The sequence below is a fragment of the Phyllopteryx taeniolatus genome, chromosome 15 (genome assembly GCF_024500385.1).
Source record: "Phyllopteryx taeniolatus isolate TA_2022b chromosome 15, UOR_Ptae_1.2, whole genome shotgun sequence".
In the NCBI taxonomy this organism is placed as follows: Eukaryota; Metazoa; Chordata; class Actinopteri; order Syngnathiformes; family Syngnathidae; genus Phyllopteryx; species Phyllopteryx taeniolatus.
The window spans coordinates 14,126,676-14,147,138 of NC_084516.1; the positions used below are offsets into that span (position 1 = coordinate 14,126,676).

At 41.1% G+C, this 20,463-nt stretch overlaps 2 protein-coding genes across 6 annotated transcripts in view; one reads left to right on the forward strand and one right to left on the reverse strand.

Moving 5' to 3' along the window:
• The first annotated feature begins 112 nt into the window (after positions 1 to 112).
• prnpb (prion protein b) lies at positions 113 to 4,407 on the forward strand. Its single transcript, XM_061799463.1, has 2 exons — positions 113 to 271; positions 649 to 4,407. The coding sequence occupies exon 2, from the start codon at positions 653 to 655 to the stop codon at positions 2,165 to 2,167; it is 1,515 nt and encodes a 504-aa protein (XP_061655447.1). The 5' UTR covers positions 113 to 271; positions 649 to 652; the 3' UTR covers positions 2,168 to 4,407.
• A 4,611-nt stretch (positions 4,408 to 9,018) lies between these two features.
• The window catches only part of LOC133490064 (calsenilin-like), a 75,266-nt gene continuing 63,821 nt past the window's right edge, over positions 9,019 to 20,463 (reverse strand). The window contains exons 1-8 of one of the 5 annotated variants that reach the window (XM_061799616.1): positions 17,815 to 19,268; positions 16,674 to 16,798; positions 13,542 to 13,611; positions 13,344 to 13,414; positions 13,147 to 13,254; positions 12,164 to 12,268; positions 12,038 to 12,100; positions 9,019 to 11,964 (exon numbers count right to left, since the gene is read on the reverse strand). In XM_061799616.1, the coding sequence (XP_061655600.1) occupies positions 11,917 to 11,964; positions 12,038 to 12,100; positions 12,164 to 12,268; positions 13,147 to 13,254; positions 13,344 to 13,414; positions 13,542 to 13,611; positions 16,674 to 16,798; positions 17,815 to 17,920 (696 nt within the window). In that variant the 5' untranslated portion in view covers positions 17,921 to 19,268 and the 3' untranslated portion in view covers positions 9,019 to 11,916. Of the gene's footprint in view, positions 11,965 to 12,037; positions 12,101 to 12,163; positions 12,269 to 13,124; positions 13,255 to 13,343; positions 13,415 to 13,541; positions 13,612 to 16,673; positions 16,799 to 17,814; positions 19,269 to 20,463 lie in introns of those variants that run through there. The other 4 variants (XM_061799615.1, XR_009792098.1, XR_009792099.1 and 1 more) reach the window with 4 other exon arrangements.

Here is a 20,463-nt window from a genome sequence, read left to right on the forward strand (position 1 = left end):
TAAATAAAGAATCCCATTAGAGCAATAACACGCAAAAATACTACAACCAAGCAAAATTGTGTTAAATCGTCACAGACTTTTTCCGGCCTGAATTCCCGTGCCCGTTCTGAGGTGTAGTAAAACGAGTGCACCGCAGCCCAAGCCCCAACCCTCACAGCGCAGCACATAACGGAGCAAAAGGAGAACACACGGACGACAACAACGCCTTATCTCCAAATTTAACGACGACGAACCGCATTTAACCGTCATCCCTCGGTGGGACATTATTAAGGTACACTCAGTAATAATGTTATATAGATCCGAGAGGAGAAGTCGACTAAGTTAATTCCGTTATTCATGTCTTATTTTTATTCTCGTGGTTAATTGCTATTGAGCATATTGCCTGTTGCGAATGTCTTTTCAACGAAAACAGACCTTTAAGCCCACAGCTGTAAATGTAGACGCGGGTTTATCATTTTTTTTGTCAAGCACGTTGATGAGAGTACAATGGATGACGTTTGCTTAGATACTAGCAGGTTAAAGTCGATCCCTGCTGGGTGTTCAATTAGAGAACAAGAATAGGATGTGATTCTTCAATCGTTGCCTATCATTCTTGTTGCTGTTTGAGTTGTATTCAATTAGATTCAATGAAATCGTTTTTGTTTTTAGGACCATGATGAAGAGATGGCGCGAGGCGGCGTTTCTGTCTTTCCTCATCATAATTCTGCTAAACATGGAATCCACATGGGCCAGAAGAGGAGGCGGAAGCAGCAGCAGCAGCAGCAGCGGCCGGAGATCTTCCACCTCTTTGAGTAACCGGGGCTCGCAATCCAAACCGTCCAACTCAAATCCAGGAAGCACTTCCAATCGGAACACCAATCCGTACCCTTCGGGTGGAAGTTACCCGGGGGCGGGAAACAGAAACCCGGCGAGTTATCCAGGAGGCGGAAGTTACCCTAATCAGAATCCCGGTCGAACCAATCCTGGCAGATATCCAGCCGGTGGTGGTTATCCGAACCAGAACCCTGCGGGCCGTAATCCAGCCGCTGGTGGCTACCCCAACCAGAACCCCGGAAGGGGCAATTATCCAGCCGGAGGCGGTTATCCGAACCAGAACCCTGCGGGCCGTAATCCAGCCGCTGGTGGCTACCCCAACCAGAACCCCGGAAGGGGCAATTATCCAGCCGGAGGCGGTTATCCCAACCAGAACCCTGCGGGCCGTAATCCAGCTGCTGGTGGCTACCCCAACCAGAACCCCGGAGGGGGAAATTATCCAGCCGGAGGCGGTTATCCCAACCAGAATCCAGGCAGAGGTGGTACCAACCAAGGATACCCTAATCAGTACCCGGCTGCCGGAGGGGGTTACCCAAACAGGGGTGGCTACCCGGCTGGAGGGAGCTACCCAGCCGGGGGGAGCTACCCAGCTGGAGGGGGCTATCCTAACAGGGGTGGCTACCCAAACCAATATCCAGCTGCAGGTGGTTATCCGGGGCGAGGCGGATCGTTCGGCTACCCCCAAGGGAACCCGAATAATAGGATTCTGAGTCCCCACATTGGTGGGGGTGCTTACGGATACGGCGGTCACGGAATGGGAGGGTCCCCCTTCTCCCGTTCGGTGCAGAGTATGGGTTACAAACCCAAATCTACAGGGTTTGCCAAGAAGGCCATCCTGGCGGCGGGCGTGGGCGCCGTGGCCGGGATGGCGGTGGGATACGGACTGGGGCGCTTCCCCCGACCGCACTTTTCGTTTCGGAACCCCGAGGAAGAGTACTACTACAACAACTACATGTACCGCCGCTACGGCTCGCGCTCCACCGATGAGAAGGACTTCGGCCGCGATTACGTCTACAAGCCGCCTCCGAGAGCCGAGACCTACGACGCCTTCATGGCCCGATGTATGAACAGAACGGACCTTCTCAAGGAGCGGAAGAACAACTCCTCTGGGGGCATCCAAGAGGACGATGACGACACGGTGAGCATCGAGGAGATCGGCTACCCATCCCTGGTGGAGCAGATGAAGGCACGCCGCTGCGTGGAGAATTACATGGTCTACTCCGAGCGCTTCCTGGAGGAACGCAAGCCCGAGCAGCAGGTCCAGATTGGTCGCAGTGGGCCGCCGAGCTTTGGCGAGGCGCAGCTTTTCCTGTCGCTCTCCATGTTACTGTCCAGCGTGCTCCTGCTCCAGTAAGAACAATTGGGCCCTCTATTATCGCTGCACGTGTTCATACAGTAATGCTGATCCAATGTAACCTATATCGTCAGCAACCTTCTTGAATTTTGCACCTTCTGGCTCATATTTAGTTAATCCCTATATACACTACTCACTGAATGTTATGGATAGTCGTCTTTCGGGTGACATGGATGAACTTAACATGCACTCTAACATTTACAGGTGAACTTCATTTGACCTTCTCTAAACTTTTGTCCAACTGTTGAACATTTCAGTACTTTTTACACAACTTTCTGTTCTCTAACAAGGAGCTGAAGGGCAAAATGTTTTTTATCCATGAATGAACAATAGATTGTTCAATTTGAATTGGTATTGAAGCAGTCCTCTTCATCGCGCCGTTCACATTTTGACAGTGTGAGGCCGAACAATTGATCAAATGTATCTCAAGTGTATCTCGCCAAGAGATACCAGATACAGAGACACTGGAGGAGTCACAGAAAAACAGAGAAGTGGACAGACATCCTTGGAAATTTTCAGCGATAGACAAAAACCTGTTGTGTATTTTGCCGTGCAATTTTCATGCGAATTTTGCTGTTCAGCTCCTTCTTATTGAATAGCAAGTTGTGCAAAAGGTACTGAAATGGTCAAATCAAATTCACCTGAAGAGGTTGTTATGCATTTGAAGTTAATTCTGAAATTTCACCCAAAAGCCCAATATGCAAAACTTTTGTTGGAATAGTGTATATAGTATATACTACATATATAGTATACAGCATATAGCAGCATAAAACTAACACCAGGGTGATGGAGTCCTGTGCATTTTCATGAAAAAGCATTAAAACCTTTAGTCTAACAAGCACTCATTTTGATTTGCACTCCACGTTGTTGAGCACTGAATACATATTCTATTTTTTTTATTTGAGCTTATATACTAGTTCATTATGACATTCTAGATCCTATGACAGTGCAATCAGGTTTGTTTCATCAGTTGGGCGCAAACAGGTTTTGCATGATATTGTAAATAGAGCACCTGTTTTTCGTGCAATGATGCAAATGTTTTTCCATGTGTTATTTGGTGCATAATATACAAAGGAGTATCAGGATTACACTGGGGGGGGGGAGACTAAAATTACAAGGAGAAAAGTCGCAAGATTGAATTTGTAATATACAGTAAGGAATGAAGTTGCAAGAAATTTGCAACAGTATAAGGGCAAAAGTTGTAATGTGACAAGGATGAATTTGGAATGTTATGAGAAAAAGGGATTCATGGTACTACAATAAAGTCATAATATTATGAGAAAAATGTCAATGTTATGAGAAACAAGTCAAAATGTTATGACAGTGACAGTTTTTACATAAGAAAAAGTAGGAATCTCGTACTTGCTACTGTAGTTTCGGTTACATGGGCCAGCCCGACTGATTCCGAAGACCCCAGATTAGATTGAGATGGCAACACATAAAGGCACGGAAACTGTTTGGCCCCCAAAAAATCTATCATCATCCAGAGAAACGTGTCGTTGTATTGTAATTTCCAGTGGAAGTTAATTTCCTACACGCAAACGTCTCCATTCTGGTTTTTGCTCATCACTGCCTCCACAACAGCAGTCATTTGACGTGCATCTGTGCTTGTACAGTACGAGTTCATGAATGATGAAATGGACAACTGAGATAATGTTTCTATTTAGCGGACATTTGTCATTTCACTTGCATTGGTTCTGTTCCGTTGCAATGTTGTTAATTACACATAGCTGCTTTTAGTCAGTTTCCGTTCCCCTAAAGTACTTTTAACATGTGTTTTGACTAACGCATACTGTAAACAGACTGACAGAGACCATTGTCATATAATTTAAAGGTATTTTTCATCTCTGTTCTGCACTTTTCATATTTGAATGGTTTGTTAGTTCCCACTATTGATTTATTGTCCAGTAACTTGTGAAATAAACCTTAAAAGTGGATCATTTTCTTTTATTGTTTTTTTAATAATGTATTTTTAACTTCCATTAATTCACAAACCATTAGGTTTTCTCAGTTAAAATCAAATTTAAGTTAGGTTTGATATTTTCCCCAAGTTTGTATTTCACATATGGACTAAAGTGTACTTCTCCTTGATACTTGGGACTTTCTGAAACTGCTACATGAACTCAAAATTTGCGTCAATATTATTATTTTTTTCTCCAGCAAGTGATACTACTGCTATGATGTGCTATAATTTTCTGTGAATGTGTACGTGATCAATAAAATTCTGTCAAAAATCCCAATCCCAATGGTGTCGTGCCATTAGATTTTTCTACTGTAAAATATGTTACTTTTGTCAGTAAAGGTTGGATAAAACTGCTCTTAATAAATCTCAAATCACGGTACATATACAGTATGTTCCTTGCCATATAAAGAGTTTATGTAATGGAATTAAGGATCCTCTCTTACAACATGAAGCAAAGGGAAATATCATTTGCAGGAATTTATTCTATTTTCATTTTCACAAGAGACGGAGGTCAAAGTGTGCTCATGCAGAGCCCAGTGAGAAAGGTGAGCGTGTGTCCCAGCGTGAGGAAGAGGTTGCTCACGTGAGCAGGCGCCGCCGCCGCCTTCAGAAAAGCCCTCCACCTCGACTGGTTGGAAAACGTTTGACCTTGGCCGTAGTGGCGCTCAGATGAGGCCGCCTTTTGGCCAGCGTGACCCCTGGAGCCGTGCTTGGGCCTCCCGAGGATGCCCGGCCCGTAGCCGGTGCCCGTACCCCCCAGCATCCCGGCCGCCGCTGCCCCCGCCCACTTCAGGTCCTGCTTGGGGAGGCCGTGACCCTTCGAGGCGGGTGCCTTGTTGCTCTTGCTGCCTTTTTGTGCACCACTGCCACGCTTACTATATGTGTACTGCGCACCTGGACACAGCACTACTATGAGCAACAACAAAAGCCACAGTGACACAAGCTTCTGCAGGCCTCTCATCGCTTTCTGGAGGTCCTGCACACACACACACGCACACACACACACGCACATAGATCAAGACGTTGATAATTTTCTATACATTATATATATATTTTTGTTATAGCTGATGATGATTTGTCTGATCTGTCGGTGTAGAAGAAGTAAGATTAGGAACTTTAATCTAAAGCGAACAAAGCATCAAACAAAGAGTTTATGTAATAAATAAATAAATAAATAATAATAAATACAGTAGCAACACACTGTATAACTATTACTGTAGCACGTAACACCTGAAAAACTGCATCGAGCAAAGCCAATAGTAAATACTACACAAGATACTGAATATTATTGTTTTAACAATGCTGAAATGATGAGATTTCATTATTCTTCACTCTCTCTTAGAATAAAAACTGAAAAAGAATGGGTTATTCTTGTGCAAGTTATTAGTAGTACTGTAGTAGTTTGGTAAAAATAAATAAAAAGTAAACAGTTCAAAAAATGTCTTCTGAAGGCCCATGTGGCAAGTATGTAGTAGTATTATTTTGATTCATTCAATAAAAATCAAAGCATCAAAATTAAATGAAAAACAAACATGTGGCATGTACAGTCTCTAGTATAGTCATAATTTGGTTGAATGAATGAACAACACTAATAAATAAATGAATAAATGAACACGAAAAATACAAATAGAATACAAATGACTTATTGGGCCTTTAAGGCGTAGGTGTAGTTTGATTAAAAAAAAGTTAAAAAGGAAAATAAAATACAATACAAAATAAGATAAAACCTAGTAATAGTTAATAAAATACAAATACAAAGTAAAAAATAAAAATACATAAATATGAAAAAAACAACTAAAATGGCTTCCTTATGCTGACATGGCAAGTATTTAAAGTAGTAGTTTGTTAAGTACGTCGTAGTTTGAGAAAAAAAAATTAAAAGGAGAAATAAAAATATAAGAAATGGCTTTTTTAGGCTTATGTGGCAAGTAAAATCAAAAATAAAAGCAAAGATGCATAAATTAAATAAATTAAAGAAATCAAATTAAAAAAATATTGCATCTTGAAACTAAAATGCCAAGTATTGTGTAGTAGTAGTTTAGTAAAATAATAAAATAAAATAAGTAATAAGAGTGAATAAAAAATGAATAATAATAATAATAAAGGTTTATAGCGTGATGTGGTAAGTACAGTATTTCCTTGTAGTTTTATAAAAAAGATACATTAAAATATATAAATAGTCAAAAAATAAAAAATTCCTTCTTTAGATTTATGCAGCAATTATTTACCCAAAGATGAAAAAAAAGAACTAAAAATTTAACACAATTACAGTGTAGTTACTTTGTCAATAACCTGTGAAAAGTAGCATTTTTTTCTCCCCCAAAAATAAGAAACAGAAAAGAACAATAGTGTGTTTACCTTTCTGTGGGGTCCCACACTGATGATGTGATGCTGATGGGGCGATCCATTGGATCCAGAAGGTTGTGTTTTCATAATTAATTCTATACCAACTTGAGCTAAGCCCCTCCCCCCACGACAAGCCGGACGTTCCTATTGGTCAAAGGTGAAGAATACAGTACAGGTTGAATGATTTTTGCTGACCTCCCACACAGTCATGCACCATTATTCAGCACATATGCAGACAGAGGATGGTGCAACGCCAGTGTTTGTTTGTGGTCAACAACATGGAACTCTACTGACATGTGGCATATTTTTATAGCAGTCAGGTTAGCTCTTAATCACACATTATGATTATGATCGATGTTCAACGTATGATAGAGTAAATGCCCTTGAACCCTGCTTCCTTGTGCAAGGGCATTACATTTTGACGTCACAGGATTCCAATCATTTTAATGGGAATGGGACTGTAATATGTAGTCTATATTGTATAAAGTGTAATTTCTTCCCTGCATCAGTTTTCTTTATCACTTGTTCTCATTAGAGTGAGTTGAACTCCCAACCTCAGAAATATGAGGCAGTCGTGCTAACCACTAGATCACAGCGCAAGTGAGGGTAATTCAAGTTGAATTCAAAATGTATTTGTAAAAATTTGCTTTTTCATAAAAAGACTGTTTACAACCAATTACAAATTACAAGTTGACTACTTTTCATGTGAACTCTTACTTACAGTCGGTACAGAAAGTATTCAGACCCCCTTTAATTTTTCCCTCTGTGTCATATTTGCTAAAATCATTTAAGTTCATTTTTTTTCCTCATTAATGTACACACAGCACATGAAAGTGACAGAAAAAAACGGAATTGGTGAAATGTTTGCAGATTTATTAAAAAAGAAAAACTGAAATATCACACAAGTCACTGATGGTGTCGTGGTACACTCGCCTGACTTTGCTGCGGGCAGCGTGGCTTCAGTTCCCACTCAGTGACGGTGTGAATGTGAGTGCGAATGGTTGTCCGTGTCTATCTATATGTGCCCTGCGACTGACTGGCGTCCAGTTCAGGGTGTGGTCCGCCTTTCGCCCGAAGATAGCTGGGATAGGCGCCAGCGCCCCGCGACCCTAACCAGGATAAGCGGTGTTGAAAATGGATGGATGGATGAAATATCACACAGCCATAAGTATTCAGACCCTTTACTGTGACACTCATATATTTAACTCAGGTGCTGTCCATTTCTTCTGACCATCCTTGAGATAGATCTACACCTTTAGGTCTAGGCTCTGGCGGTACATGTTTCTGGTGATGCTGTTCTTTTGTTGATTTGGACCATTTATGTTGTTGACTTTTCTTTAAATCACAAAAAAGTGGTACGGTTTTTAAACAGGGGTGTATTCACTTCCTTTATCCACTGTATAACCCACTGACAAATCACAAGCTGGTTGGTTGACATGCACTTTCTTTGTAATCACATTGAGCGAAGGCTTGAGTGGCTTCAGGGCCTGTGATTCATCCTACAGAACACAGCAGACAGCAATGACTTGAATAACCAGAGCTGTGTTTCCACAGCATGTTTTGCTCAAGAAAGTAAGAGCGTCCAGAGGATGTAGAACAAAAGACATAATTGTTAACAGACATTTTGTCCTATGACATCACAAAGCTATGCCTTTTATTTCCTTCTCCTTGCAGTGTTGCTTCATATCGCGTTCCATTTGAGGGGAAATTGGCAACAGACACACACACACACTTGTGCACATCATTTTACCATGTGAAGCTCCTTTGTCCCAACATAGACTGGCCAAAGGTCGGTTATTTTTGTATTTGACAGCTTTTTACCCAATCGAATCCGATGGAATATTTTCAGTTTTATATTTTATGCATTATTTCTCCACATTTTACAGGTGTCTTAATGTGACGAGCTTTCGTCAGATACCCCCAAGAATCAAGAATTACACCACACTTTACACATCCTCTCTCTTGTCTTGCTGAAATCAGGCCATTTGAGATGGTGGCCTTGTTTCATGAAAGTGAGCCAGCACTCATCTCACCTGGTATATTGTATTATCCATTATATCGTCAACCTGATAACTAGGGGTAGAACACACAATAAAAAGTACATTTTTAATAAAGTCTCCTCTCATAGCCATCCATCCATTTTCTACACCGCTTATCCTCACTAAGGTTGCGGGAATACTGGAGCCTATCACAGCTAACTGCGGGCCGGAGGCGGGGTACGCCCTCAACTGGTTGCGAGCCAATCGCAGGGCACATTTAATAAACAACCATTCACACTCCCAATCGCACCTACGGGCGATTTCGAATCTTCAATTAACATACCGTGCATGTTTTTGGGCTGTGGGAGGAAACCGGAGCATCCGGAAAAAACCCACGCAGGCACGGGGAGAACATGCAAGCGCCGGATTTGAACCTGGGTCCTCAGAACTGTGAGGCGGATGTGCTAACCAGTCGACCACTGTGCCGCCATCTCCTCCAATATTATTGTAAAAATTAGCATTCTATCTTGTGTAGTGTACTAGAAGTGGACAAAGAGATGTAATTTCAGGTTAGTGCACAAAGATTTATTTTTGCAGGTTGACACTCAACACACAAATTTCACACATATCAGATGCAGGACGTAGATGGCACTAAATGGCGCTGTAGCGGGGGGGAAAAAAGCTTGGTTGTCCTACTAGGTCAAAATGATACTCCAAAATTAACCAGTACAGGGTGTCCTCAGTTTACGACGGAGTTCTGTTCCTACGGCGGCAAGGTAACCCGAATTAAGTAAATATGTAAGTCAGAACACTAACCTGTGCTATGGCATTAGTGACGTCATGATTACAGTAAATATTTGTCTACTGTGTAGTATATAAAACAATCAAATGAAAAGACCTAAGTCAGGTGATGACTGATTTTGCCTTCTTGCGAGGCTTGACAACGTATTCTTACGCTGCTGTGCAAACTAGTTCATTCTGCGCCATTCGGAACCTCAAAACATCGTATGTCGGGACCGTTGTAAACCGAGGAACCCTCTGTACATGAACTCATAGTCCTTATCGTGCTGTTTTGTGTGTCTGACTTCTGACCTTGTTCGTGCCAAGTCTCCCTGTCCTTTCTTTGCTGTGTGGACAATTGGCCCATGTTGCCAACAAAACCCTACCGTCAGCATCATTCCATTCTGAAATTAATCTGTAAAAATGAACTCAGAATCAAGGAATCAAACAGTAAGAAAGAGCATTGTAGCTTTAACCTTCGTCAAAAGCCATGTTGACGTCGCTGTTTGCGTTGGGTATCGCGTGGTTTCAATGCATTCGGCATTCATGCTCCCCCAGCTGGGCGCTACGTTTTGTGCAGTCATGCTACAAGACATTTACACGTCAGGTGATCGGACTACTATTTCTTTGCATAGATCAGTGTTTACCATATTTCGTCAAATAGCTGTCTGCGCTCTTAAAATGCAGCACCTCAAATTGGACCAGAGGTGGGTAGAGTAGCCAAATATTGTACTCAAGTAAGAGTACTGTTACTTGAGAATAATATGACTCAAGTAAAAGTAAAGTAAAAGTAGTCATCCAAATACTTACTTGAGTAAGAGTAAGAAAGTACTCAATACTCAAGTAAAGAGTAAATTGTGATTAACTTCTTTTTTTCAGTTTATTATTTTTTTTTATAAATCGGAGCATGAACATCAAATAAAATAAAAAAATATATAATTGACGGGAGTCGACACAGATCTGCCACCATTTAAATTTTTAACTGCCCAAAAAAGAACAACACATGCATTGGGCCCTACAGAAACATTATTTTCTTTATTCACTGAAATTACTTGATGAAGAAGCTGTTTGCTGAACAAACCTAGTTATTGTGTGTGCGTGTGCGACACCATATCAATTTTTCCACATTACTGCCAAAACAACAAAAGAAACATCTGCAACTTACCACATGGTGTTTTCGCAAGTTATAAGTGGGCTGAAATATTCAAGTTGGGCAGTCGCAATTGAAGAGCTGCATGACAAAGCTGTTGTTTTTTGGAGTCTGTAAAGTAAACACGCTCGCGCTGCTGTTTTTTTTTCTTTTCACAAATGATTGGCTCGCGGAGGTTACGTGCGGTGTCATGTGACTGCCTTGTGTCGTCTGATTGGTGAATTGGAGTCAAATGACATTAGTATTGGCGCAACAGGCGCCCTATGTGGAAGTCGAAAATGGAGTCTAAAAATAGATGCGCACACGCAAGAATGGATAAATAAAAGTAGCGAACGGCATGTCGATCATTGTAACGGAGTAAAAATATCAATCCTTCTTCACTTAAATACTTAAGTAAAATTAAAAAGTATGGTGCATTTAAAGTACTTTGACAAATACAGTTTATTGAAAGTATTACTTGAGTAAATGTAGCGCGTGACTACCCACCTCTGAATTGGACAACACTTTTTTAAGCTCTATTATAACACATCTGATATCACTTGGTGTCACGATAGATGTCTTCACCAAAACACATTGCACAGCACGTGGAATCTGTAAAGCTGATGTTGATGCAGAATTGAGCTTATAAAAGTTAATACAATATAGAATAATACATACAGTGTTCCCCCGTTATTGTCAAAATGTGAGTAAATGATGCCCCTTCCAAAAAGGTTTATAATTGCCTATAGCTGCTAGAAGAGTGCGGCAAAGCACTACTTTTCTATTAGATAGGGCTATGGCTAGATTTAATGAAACGCCTTCCCTCACTTCAACATAGTTCCTTGGCACAAAGATGCCACAAAACGGCAGCAAAGGAATTGGAATATGTGTGGGAACACTGTATGTATTTATTATTACACAGACTGTAATATAATACAGTACAGCCTTTAATCTATTTTCAATTGCGCTTGTCCTCATTAAGGTATTAAGGGCTCAAGTGAGCTAGAGTCTATCCCAGCTGACTTTGAGAGGCGGGCTACACCCTGGACTGGTCACCAGCCAATCGCAGCGCACAAATAGATAAACAAGCATTCATATCTATGGAAAATTTTGAGTTTTCAATCTTGTCCTCAAAAGATGTTTTTGGAACGCGGGAGGAAGTTGGAGTAAAGAGAGAGAACCCACACAATCACAAAGAGAAAATGCTAACGCCACACCAGGGCCTGAGCCTAGATTCAAACCTACAACCTTAGAAGTGGGAATAAGACATACTAACCACCTTTAAGTGCTGCAATACATATTCATTATAATACGTATTATAATGTAATATATCCATCCATCCATCCATCATGTCATTATTTAGTTGTGAAGAAAATGATACAAAATCGAATATAATTTCACAAAGTCAAAGTCTCTACCATAATGCACCTGATTTCTAATCTCTCTGCAGTTGAATACAGCCATTATATGAGGAAATAAGAATTTTTTTTAAACTGTGGTGATTTCTAAAGTTTACTTTCGGGTGAGACATTTGCAGTTCCTCCTCCTGAAGCTAGATGACGTTCTCAAAGAGTTGCATGGAAGACATAATACTCTCATCCTGTTCCAAAGACAGAAAAGTAAGTAAGTGTAATGCGCCCTGGTCCGAATTGTGACTTTTGTTCTGGGTTTACCTTTTGACAGGTTTCTATGAATTCATCAATCGTCACCGCTCCGTCTCGGTTCCGATCCATTTTCTGGAAAATGTTTGCTTTCGTGTATTTATTAAAAACAACAATTTGACCAAACAGACAGGGTACCTGGAAGAATTTCTCCACATGTTCATAGGGGGAATCTTCTCGTACACTCGGTAAGGTGTACCTGCCCATCATGTCATAAATGGATGTCATTATTGCCAACATGTCCTGCAAGAAATGAAACAAGCATGACTCAAGAAGTCACAACAGTCGTAGGTGTTCCCCTCTGGAGCCATAACACTGCCATTCCATTTTGGCATTGAATTTTTTTTTTGCCATTTCAGAAAAAAAAATAAACAATTACACAGAAGTCCCACTGAAACAAAATATTTATCACTTCGAAACAAAATATATAAATATTGTATTTTGATAGGCCGCACGGTGGCCCACTGGTTAGAGCGTCAGCCTCTCAGTTCTGAGGACCGCAGTTCAATCCGGCCCCGCTTGTGTGGCGTTTGCATGTTCTCCCCGTGCCTGCGTGGGTTTTCTCTGGGCACGCCGGTTTCCTCCCACGTACCAAAAACAGGCATGAATTGGAGACTCTAAATTGCCCGTAAGTGTGAATGTGAGTGCGACTGGTTGTTTGTTTTTTATGTGCCCTGCGATTGGCTGGCAACCAGTTCAGGGTGTACCCCGCCTCCTGCCCGATGGTAGCTGGGATAGGCTCCAGCACGCCCGCGACCCTTGTGAGGAGAAGCGGCTCAGAAAATGGATGGATGGATGGATGGATTTGATATTTGGACGTCAGTCTTCAGATTTCCCCTTCATGTTAATTTTTCAGTGACAGCCTTTATGTTTTTAGTGTTTCGGCTTCTTGAGTTTCCCCTTTGATTTGATTTCAGTTTCAACTTCATGAGTTTTTGTTTTGTTTTGGTTTTTTTGGTTTCAACTTTCTGAGTTTCAACTGATATATTTTTTTTCCAGCTTCAACTTCATGTGCCTTGTGTGGATTGTCACGTGTAATATTACATATATTTTCAATGCTGAAACTCAAGTGACAGTGTTTTGACTCCATATTTCTCACACTCGGTAGAAGTTGCGTCAACCTCCTTCGTGATGTAGCCGTCCTTGTTGATATCATAGAGATTAAAGGCCCAGCGCAGCTTCTCCGTCACCGAACCTCGAAGCAGCACAGACAAGCCCAGTACAAAGTCCTGTGAAGGTAATTCAGTTCGCTGATAAATGTTTTCCAAATTGCAAATAGCAGTCGATCTGATAGCAAGGCGAGTGGCGGTGAACGCGCCTCGAATCGGATGGCGCCGCTTCTGTCCAAGTCGAAGGCATTAAACAAGAAATGCGCATACATGGTGGCATCTGGGGAGCGAGGCACAAAAAAAGGATGAAGTTGTGTTATGTTGCACAATCTAATAAAAAAAAAATTGAAACAACTCTCAGAATGATGCAAACTAAATTCAAAACTGGCATTTATCATCATGTTTACCTCCTTGAGGGAAGAACTGTGAGTAAATGGTCTTGAATGTTTCTTCATCCACAAGCCCACTGGGACATTCCTGTTGGGGAATAGGAATGAATAACTACAAGTGAACACAAGGGGGGGGGGGGGGGGGGTATAACAATCAAATGTTCAATTATTCTTGTAAAAATTGTTCCATTATGTGTGCGTCTTGTACTAAAACATATCCAGATGTCTGCTTGGTTTTCTGATGGGAAGGCACTGACAGTTCATTTAGGTTCATACAGAGTACAAGTATACCCTGGACTGGTAGCCAGCCAATCAAAGGGCACAAAGGCACAAACAACCATTCACACTCACATTTACACCTATGGATAACTAACATGTTTTTTGGAATGTGGGGGGAAGTCGGAGTACCCAGAGAAAGCTCCACGCAGGAGGGCGACGAGATGAGATTTAAACCCAGAACCCCTCGACTGTGAGGCAGACATGCTTACCGCTACTCACCCTGCTGCCCCAAGTTTTGTGATAAAGGGGAAGGGAGACACACTTCTGTCCCGTCTGTATGGTAATACAGTAAACCCCAGCTACTGCCAGGGGATAGGGACTGAGACCTGCCACAAATAGTAAAAACCTGCGAGTAACTGACGCTGCTCTTCAAAATTGATTATATTAATACCATAAAACGTTGGTGTCAAACTCAAGGCCCGGGGGCCAGATGCGGGCCGTCGCATCATTTTATCTGGCCCGCGAAAGCAAATCATGCTCGTCAGCTTCCGTGATTTTTGCTAAAATCTGTACCCAAATTCCAAATTGTCATAATAATAAACAATAATGTTGAGATATTGCATTTTTATGCACCTTGTAGGGGTTATTCAAACCAGTCATGGTGGGCAATGAAAACTTTTCTTACGCCCCCCCCCATCCACCCATCCTCCCCTTACTTTACTAACACTTTACCCCCTTTTTTAAGACCCTTGCTGGAATGAGCCTGTTTTGATAGGGCGGTCCTGTCTCAGCCACTGCTCACCCCGTCCCCCTCGATTGTGGGATGTGCCTAAAAAGGGAAACGCTTTTAGTTGCCATGAGGACTAGAGGCGCAGCAAGGGAGTTTCTATTTTTTGAGTCTAAAAAAAAGTGAGCGCAATGGTCAATTAGTGTTGCGGATCTGTGTATGCGCCACATGCAGCGGACACATCGCTAACCAAAAACATAGGCATCTTAGTACAGATTGTGTTGGACATTAGATGTTCCACTGTACAAGCAACATGGTTTTGCTTACAGCGATGATTCCTGACCACAACTCATGACACGCATCCTTAATGTATTTAGATGGCATTGGCAAAGCTGACTTGTAATCTTCGTCTCCACTTTAATTGCAATTTACCTCCTTTAAAGTGGTCTAAAACCTCCAACTCCCAGTATGTATTAGCACCCACAGCGGACAGTATAAATCACGTGAGAGCTCAAACTCAGCGTTGTAGTGAACGTGCACCAAAAAAAATATATAATTTAATAAACATTTAACATTTTAAAGCTGGGGCGGGCAAACATTCGGGACATTCCAAGATGTGTTTAAGATAAAAAGGCTACATGTATATGCAGTATGTATTTTTTTATTTTACGAACATTATATTATAATTTTTTTCCCCTCTAGGACAGCACAAACATATATGGGTTCATGTGACCTGATTCATGTTCAACCATTTATTTTTAAATAATTGTTTCTCTTAATGATGGAAAATTCCAGAAAAAAAAATCAACAACTGAAAAAAAGTGTATATATGAGACATTTCCCCTCCATTTAGCCACTTGTGTCACTGATGGGTCATTATATATAGCAGGGGTGTCTAACTCATTTTTGGCTCGGGCCGCATCGTAGTTCTGATTCCCCTCAGAGGGCGGTTAGAACAGTGAAACCATATAAATGTTCAATCACAAAATCATATTATTACCATTACACAACAAATTGAGGGATAACTAGTTTTGAAATCAGAAGACAAGGATAATAGTTTGTTCAAGTATTGTTTAAGTTACTGTAGAAGAAGGATTTGGTAACATAACAATGCAATATCTCAACATTATTGTTTATTATTATGACAATTTGGAATTTGGGCAGATTTTAGCAAAAATCACAGAAGTTGACGAGCATGATTTGATTTTGCGGGCCACATAAAATGATGTGGCGGGCCGCATCTGGCCCCCGGGCCTTATGTTTGACACCTATGATATATAGCATGTAAATCTTAAAATCTTTTTTAAAAATATATAACAAAATGAAGCAAAGAACAGGGCAAAATATTTTTTCTTTTACATTTTTCAGATACTTTTTCAAAGAGCTATAAACTTTAACATGGGTAAATTTGACTCACAATGTAGCATGAGGGATAATCAATTAACCAATTGTTGGAAAAAACAGCTAAAAGTATGCAACCAATGTAAATATCACAGGCGTCTTGATATTTTAAATGCTCGTTGGGCTGGATTAAAGAACGGAACAGGCCGTGGTCCATGCGTGTACCGCAAACATTTTGAATATTAATGTTTATAATCCAAGTGTGAATTTAAGAAAATTTCCTGAGCTAGATAAAGTCCCTAAAATCCTTCTTGAGGATTTTTATCTAACAAGTAACTCATCTCATCTTGACCATTTACTGCTCCCTTTTCATACTCATATCTTTGTGATAAACATCTTCATTGTATCCTCCTCGGTTGACACTGACAGCAGTGCTACATCTACTGGCAAGAGCACCTGGCTCTTGCTATTGTAGGTTACGCAGATTTGGTCTCAAGGTGAAAAAGGTAGAAACCTTTGGTAGTTTTGATGAAAACTATTCCCCCCCCCTCTCCTTTTCATCATGCTTCCCTCTTTCTGAATCAAGTTTACACATGCACACTAAAAAGATGGAATGGTCCATTGCATGACGAAGTAGAGGGGCGCGCTTGAAACAATCATAATGGATTAGGCATTTTGTTATTTTTAGAAAATGGATGGATGGATGGACAATCTTGTACAGTGAAATAAATAATAGTTTATTTAAATTGAAGACAACTGTATCAGTAAGCTTTCATGAGACGTTAGGGGGACACAAGCAATTGCGCGTGTTTGTCTAATGGTAAGCCCGCCCCTGATTGTTGTCCGTTCATTAGTTTTCTTACATTTTTGAAGCCTCTGTAAAGGGACTGAAGTTCCTTCCTGGTGAACTGAGTCTGCGCCTGGAGCTGCTCAAGGCCCTCGGGTTGATGACGTACCATGGAGAGCTCGAGGTCACTGTCGCTGCTGTCTGCCAGAGGGAGGGGAAAGGAAGGAAAAACAAGCTGAAGGGGGGACATGAAGACATGGCAACAAGAACGGGAAAAACAGGACAAAGAAAGAATCTACCAGAGAGATGGAAAGCAAAAGAATTTAATGCTTTCCATCTGGATGCAAAACATAGGGAACGGGGGGGGGGGGGGGGGGGGGGGGGGTGACATGAAGAAAAGTGTGACGAACATACAGTGTCAAGTCAAAATAATAGGGAAGAAAATGCTGGGAAAAAAGCTCCTAACATTTGCTGTGCAATAGAAATCAGCAGCTATTCAGAGCAGGTTTAACAGCCTTTCATTTTGGACACTTTGGATATAGGATTCTAAGTTAATTTTCTTCTTAGTTCCAAGTACTGCGGATTATTCTCATTTATGACTCTAAGAATTGACACCTACACAACATGGCAAAAATAATTAATTCCATGCTATTTTCTCTTTACAACGCCATATTCTAGACATTTTATTTTTGATAAGTGTCTCCACTGTGAGTTATGTAGAATCCAAAATGTCCACTATGAAAAGGGAGGATTGTGTCAAAAGTGCCGAAACATTATATCATTATAACATTAATATACAGGTACGTACTCACCATCTTTACAAAGAGTGCAACACAAATGGAAAGTGGGAAAAGACAAGACCGGGGGAGAGATTGAGATGATGAAAATAGAGGAGCAACGCATTTAAATATAGGATTGACCTAATTTAACAATACAGTATGTTTATTATTTTGTAGTTTGCAGTAGTGTAGAACTACGCTGCATCATACTGAGAGCTGTATCTAATAATGTGTATAGTTGAAAAGGGGTGGCAAAATATTACAAACAGCTCTCAGTATGAGTAGCGCAGTTTTGCCACAACAGATTACAACCACAATAACAAACGTTCTTGTAATTGAATACCTTGCAGGCATTATTATATTTGTAACGACAGTATTTTTTGATGCAGTTCTTGCTAGTTGATAACATAAACCTCAGAGGCAGCATGCATGTCTTACCTTCCTGCATCAAAGGGTCACACATCCCAAACTGTTTAAGCACAAAATAAAACATCCCCGCAACAACTACAATAGCAATAATTTCCATGCCACCCAATCCCGTCATGGCATCTCATTGGATATTGTGCAAACAAAAATAGACTTAATATAAGACTGGGTGATGACGTTTAAAAAAAAGAATCTGACAAGGCAGCTTGGAGTGTAGACATCAGCAGTTACAAGCCAGACTCATTAGAAACAATCGAAGCAAAAAGATGCAAATTTGAAGTAGAATTCCACCACATGCTGCTGGCTGATGATAATAAGCATTGATCCCCTCACATGATCCACAACTAGCCTCCATTGCTCGTGGTGGTAACCCACCACCATCTCCTCTCACCTGTGTGTGTGCGTGTGCGCCCGCGTGCGGGTGTGTGTGTGTGTGTGTGTGTGTGTGTGTGTGTGTGTGTGTGTGTTTGGAAGGTTTGATAGTCTCCACTTCTCCGTCTTTATTTGCTCAGTCATTTCGAGGATGCAAAGCTGTAAAAGAAACAAGCGATGATCCATATCCGCTGACGCTTGGGATATATGAACAGCACTTAACAGTGAATGAGCCCGCTTGTCAATACTGTGGCGCTTAAAACACATTTAACGTGCCTGATAAACGGCGCCTTGTTTAAAGTACTGCACATACGCACAGCAGGCATGTCGCGGCTGCCGTAACACTCCGCCTTACATCCATGTGCATAGCAACTCACATTGTTTGAACGTGTTTGTCAGCATGCTTAAGGGCCAACAAAGGTAAGTGTGGTACACAACTGATGACTCTGCATTACATAATGGACACAGTTTAAGTAGCAGAGGGCAAATCAATTGTTAAGAGGTAACATATTGGTCTTAGATGGGGGAGACAAAGTGGGACAGTACATTTTATTGGCTGTGGAAACTTTCCTGTGGTTTCGAGGATTCCCTCCTTTCAGCCATTGTGCTGCAAAGGTACAGTTATGGACAATGACATCAGTTTTATAATTCTCCCCCTTTACAGCACCTTCTCAATGCATTTGAAATACAGTGAACCCCCGCACATTTGTCGTTCGGCACTAACAATTTCACCTAATAGGTAGTTTTTTTGGGGGGAGACCCTATCCTCTGTTACAGTATGTGCTGAAAAAGTCATCTATTTGCTTTTTTTTGTGGTCAGGCCAAAGCCATGCTGAATCTAAAAATATTACTTTAGTACCGTCTTGTGGCATCTTGGGGCCAATGAACAATGCTGTTGAGGTGAGAAGCTCCATTTAGTCAGGTCATAGCTTTGTCTAATAGAAAAGTAGTGCTTGTCTAACATCTGGCATCTCTTGCAAATCTTTTTGGGTGAACATCAATTACTTGAAGATTTTCTCTATTGGCAGCAGGGCTTGGTTCCTGTCCACCGCGAATAACAAAAACTAGTGAAATACACAATGGGCAAGAGTACAATAATTTAACATTCATTATTTTTATTGATTACATGTGTGCTTCTTGTACTAAAACATGTCCAGATGTCTACTTGATTTATGGTCGGAAGGCACTGAGAGTTCATTTTACAAATATCCATTTTGAATTACTTCCACAGGATGTTTAGGGTTATTATTCAGATATCCTAACAGTCTGTACGATTCGGTTAAATGTGAGGAGAGCACTGTCCTATGCACCTCACGTTTCATCTGTCAGCATTCTCAATATCAATAAATACCAGCGAGTTTGTTCCATTGGATGCCATACATGCCTGTGACATAACAGTGTCTCCACCATATTTGACACATGATGTTTTATGCTTTGGATCATAAGCTGTTCTTTTCATTCGCCATACTTTTTTCTTCCAAAGCTGATCTTGGTTTCGTCTGTCCTAACATCAATCGATTCAATTGTTCAAATATTATTGCACATGAAGGCACAGTGGGAAAAAAACAAACAAACAAAAAAACTACAGAAAATGTATGTAGTTCCCATATTTTAAATGCCACATATTGTCAATATCACCCAGCAAAAAAACCTACACTTCAATCAAATCTTGATAGTCCAATTCTCTCTAGTATGCGGAGTACCGCAAGGATCAATCTTCAGCCTTTAATATTCCTATCTTTGCAAGCTCTCTTTTGCTCAAAGCTTTAAAAATATTGAAGTTTGTTGTCATGTGTTTGCACCAGCCTCAAAATTAGGCACCGAATTCAATGCAAGACCTTTAACTTCCGTACCATCTTTACCAAAACATGAGCGAGACAGAAACACGCTCTGTCACGACAATAACATCCAAGATGCATGAGCTCATGCCATAAAAACAATGCACCATCTTAGTGTTTTAATGCATCCTAAGTGCTGCTCTTCTATTCTATTAAATACAGACTGCAGGAGTTGAGCGTGTGGAAAACAGTCTCATAACTACAGAGAAGTCGACATTGTTTTCTTTTTCTCTGCATCCGTAACCCATTCTCATGGTTATCAATTGGTGGCTAGGATTATATCCATCCATCCATCCATCCATTTTCTGAGCCGCTTCTCCTCACTAGGGTCGCGGGCGTGCTGGAGTCTATCCCAGGTGTCATTGGGCAGGAGGCGGGGTACACCCTGAACTGGTTGCCAGCCAATCGCAGGGCACATACAAACAAACAACCATTCGCACGCACAGTCACA

Excerpts from the sequence above, each read along its gene's own strand:
- prnpb (XM_061799463.1), top strand. The coding sequence starts at position 653 with ATGATGAAGAGATGGCGCGAGGCGGCGTTTCTGTCTTTCCTCATCATA.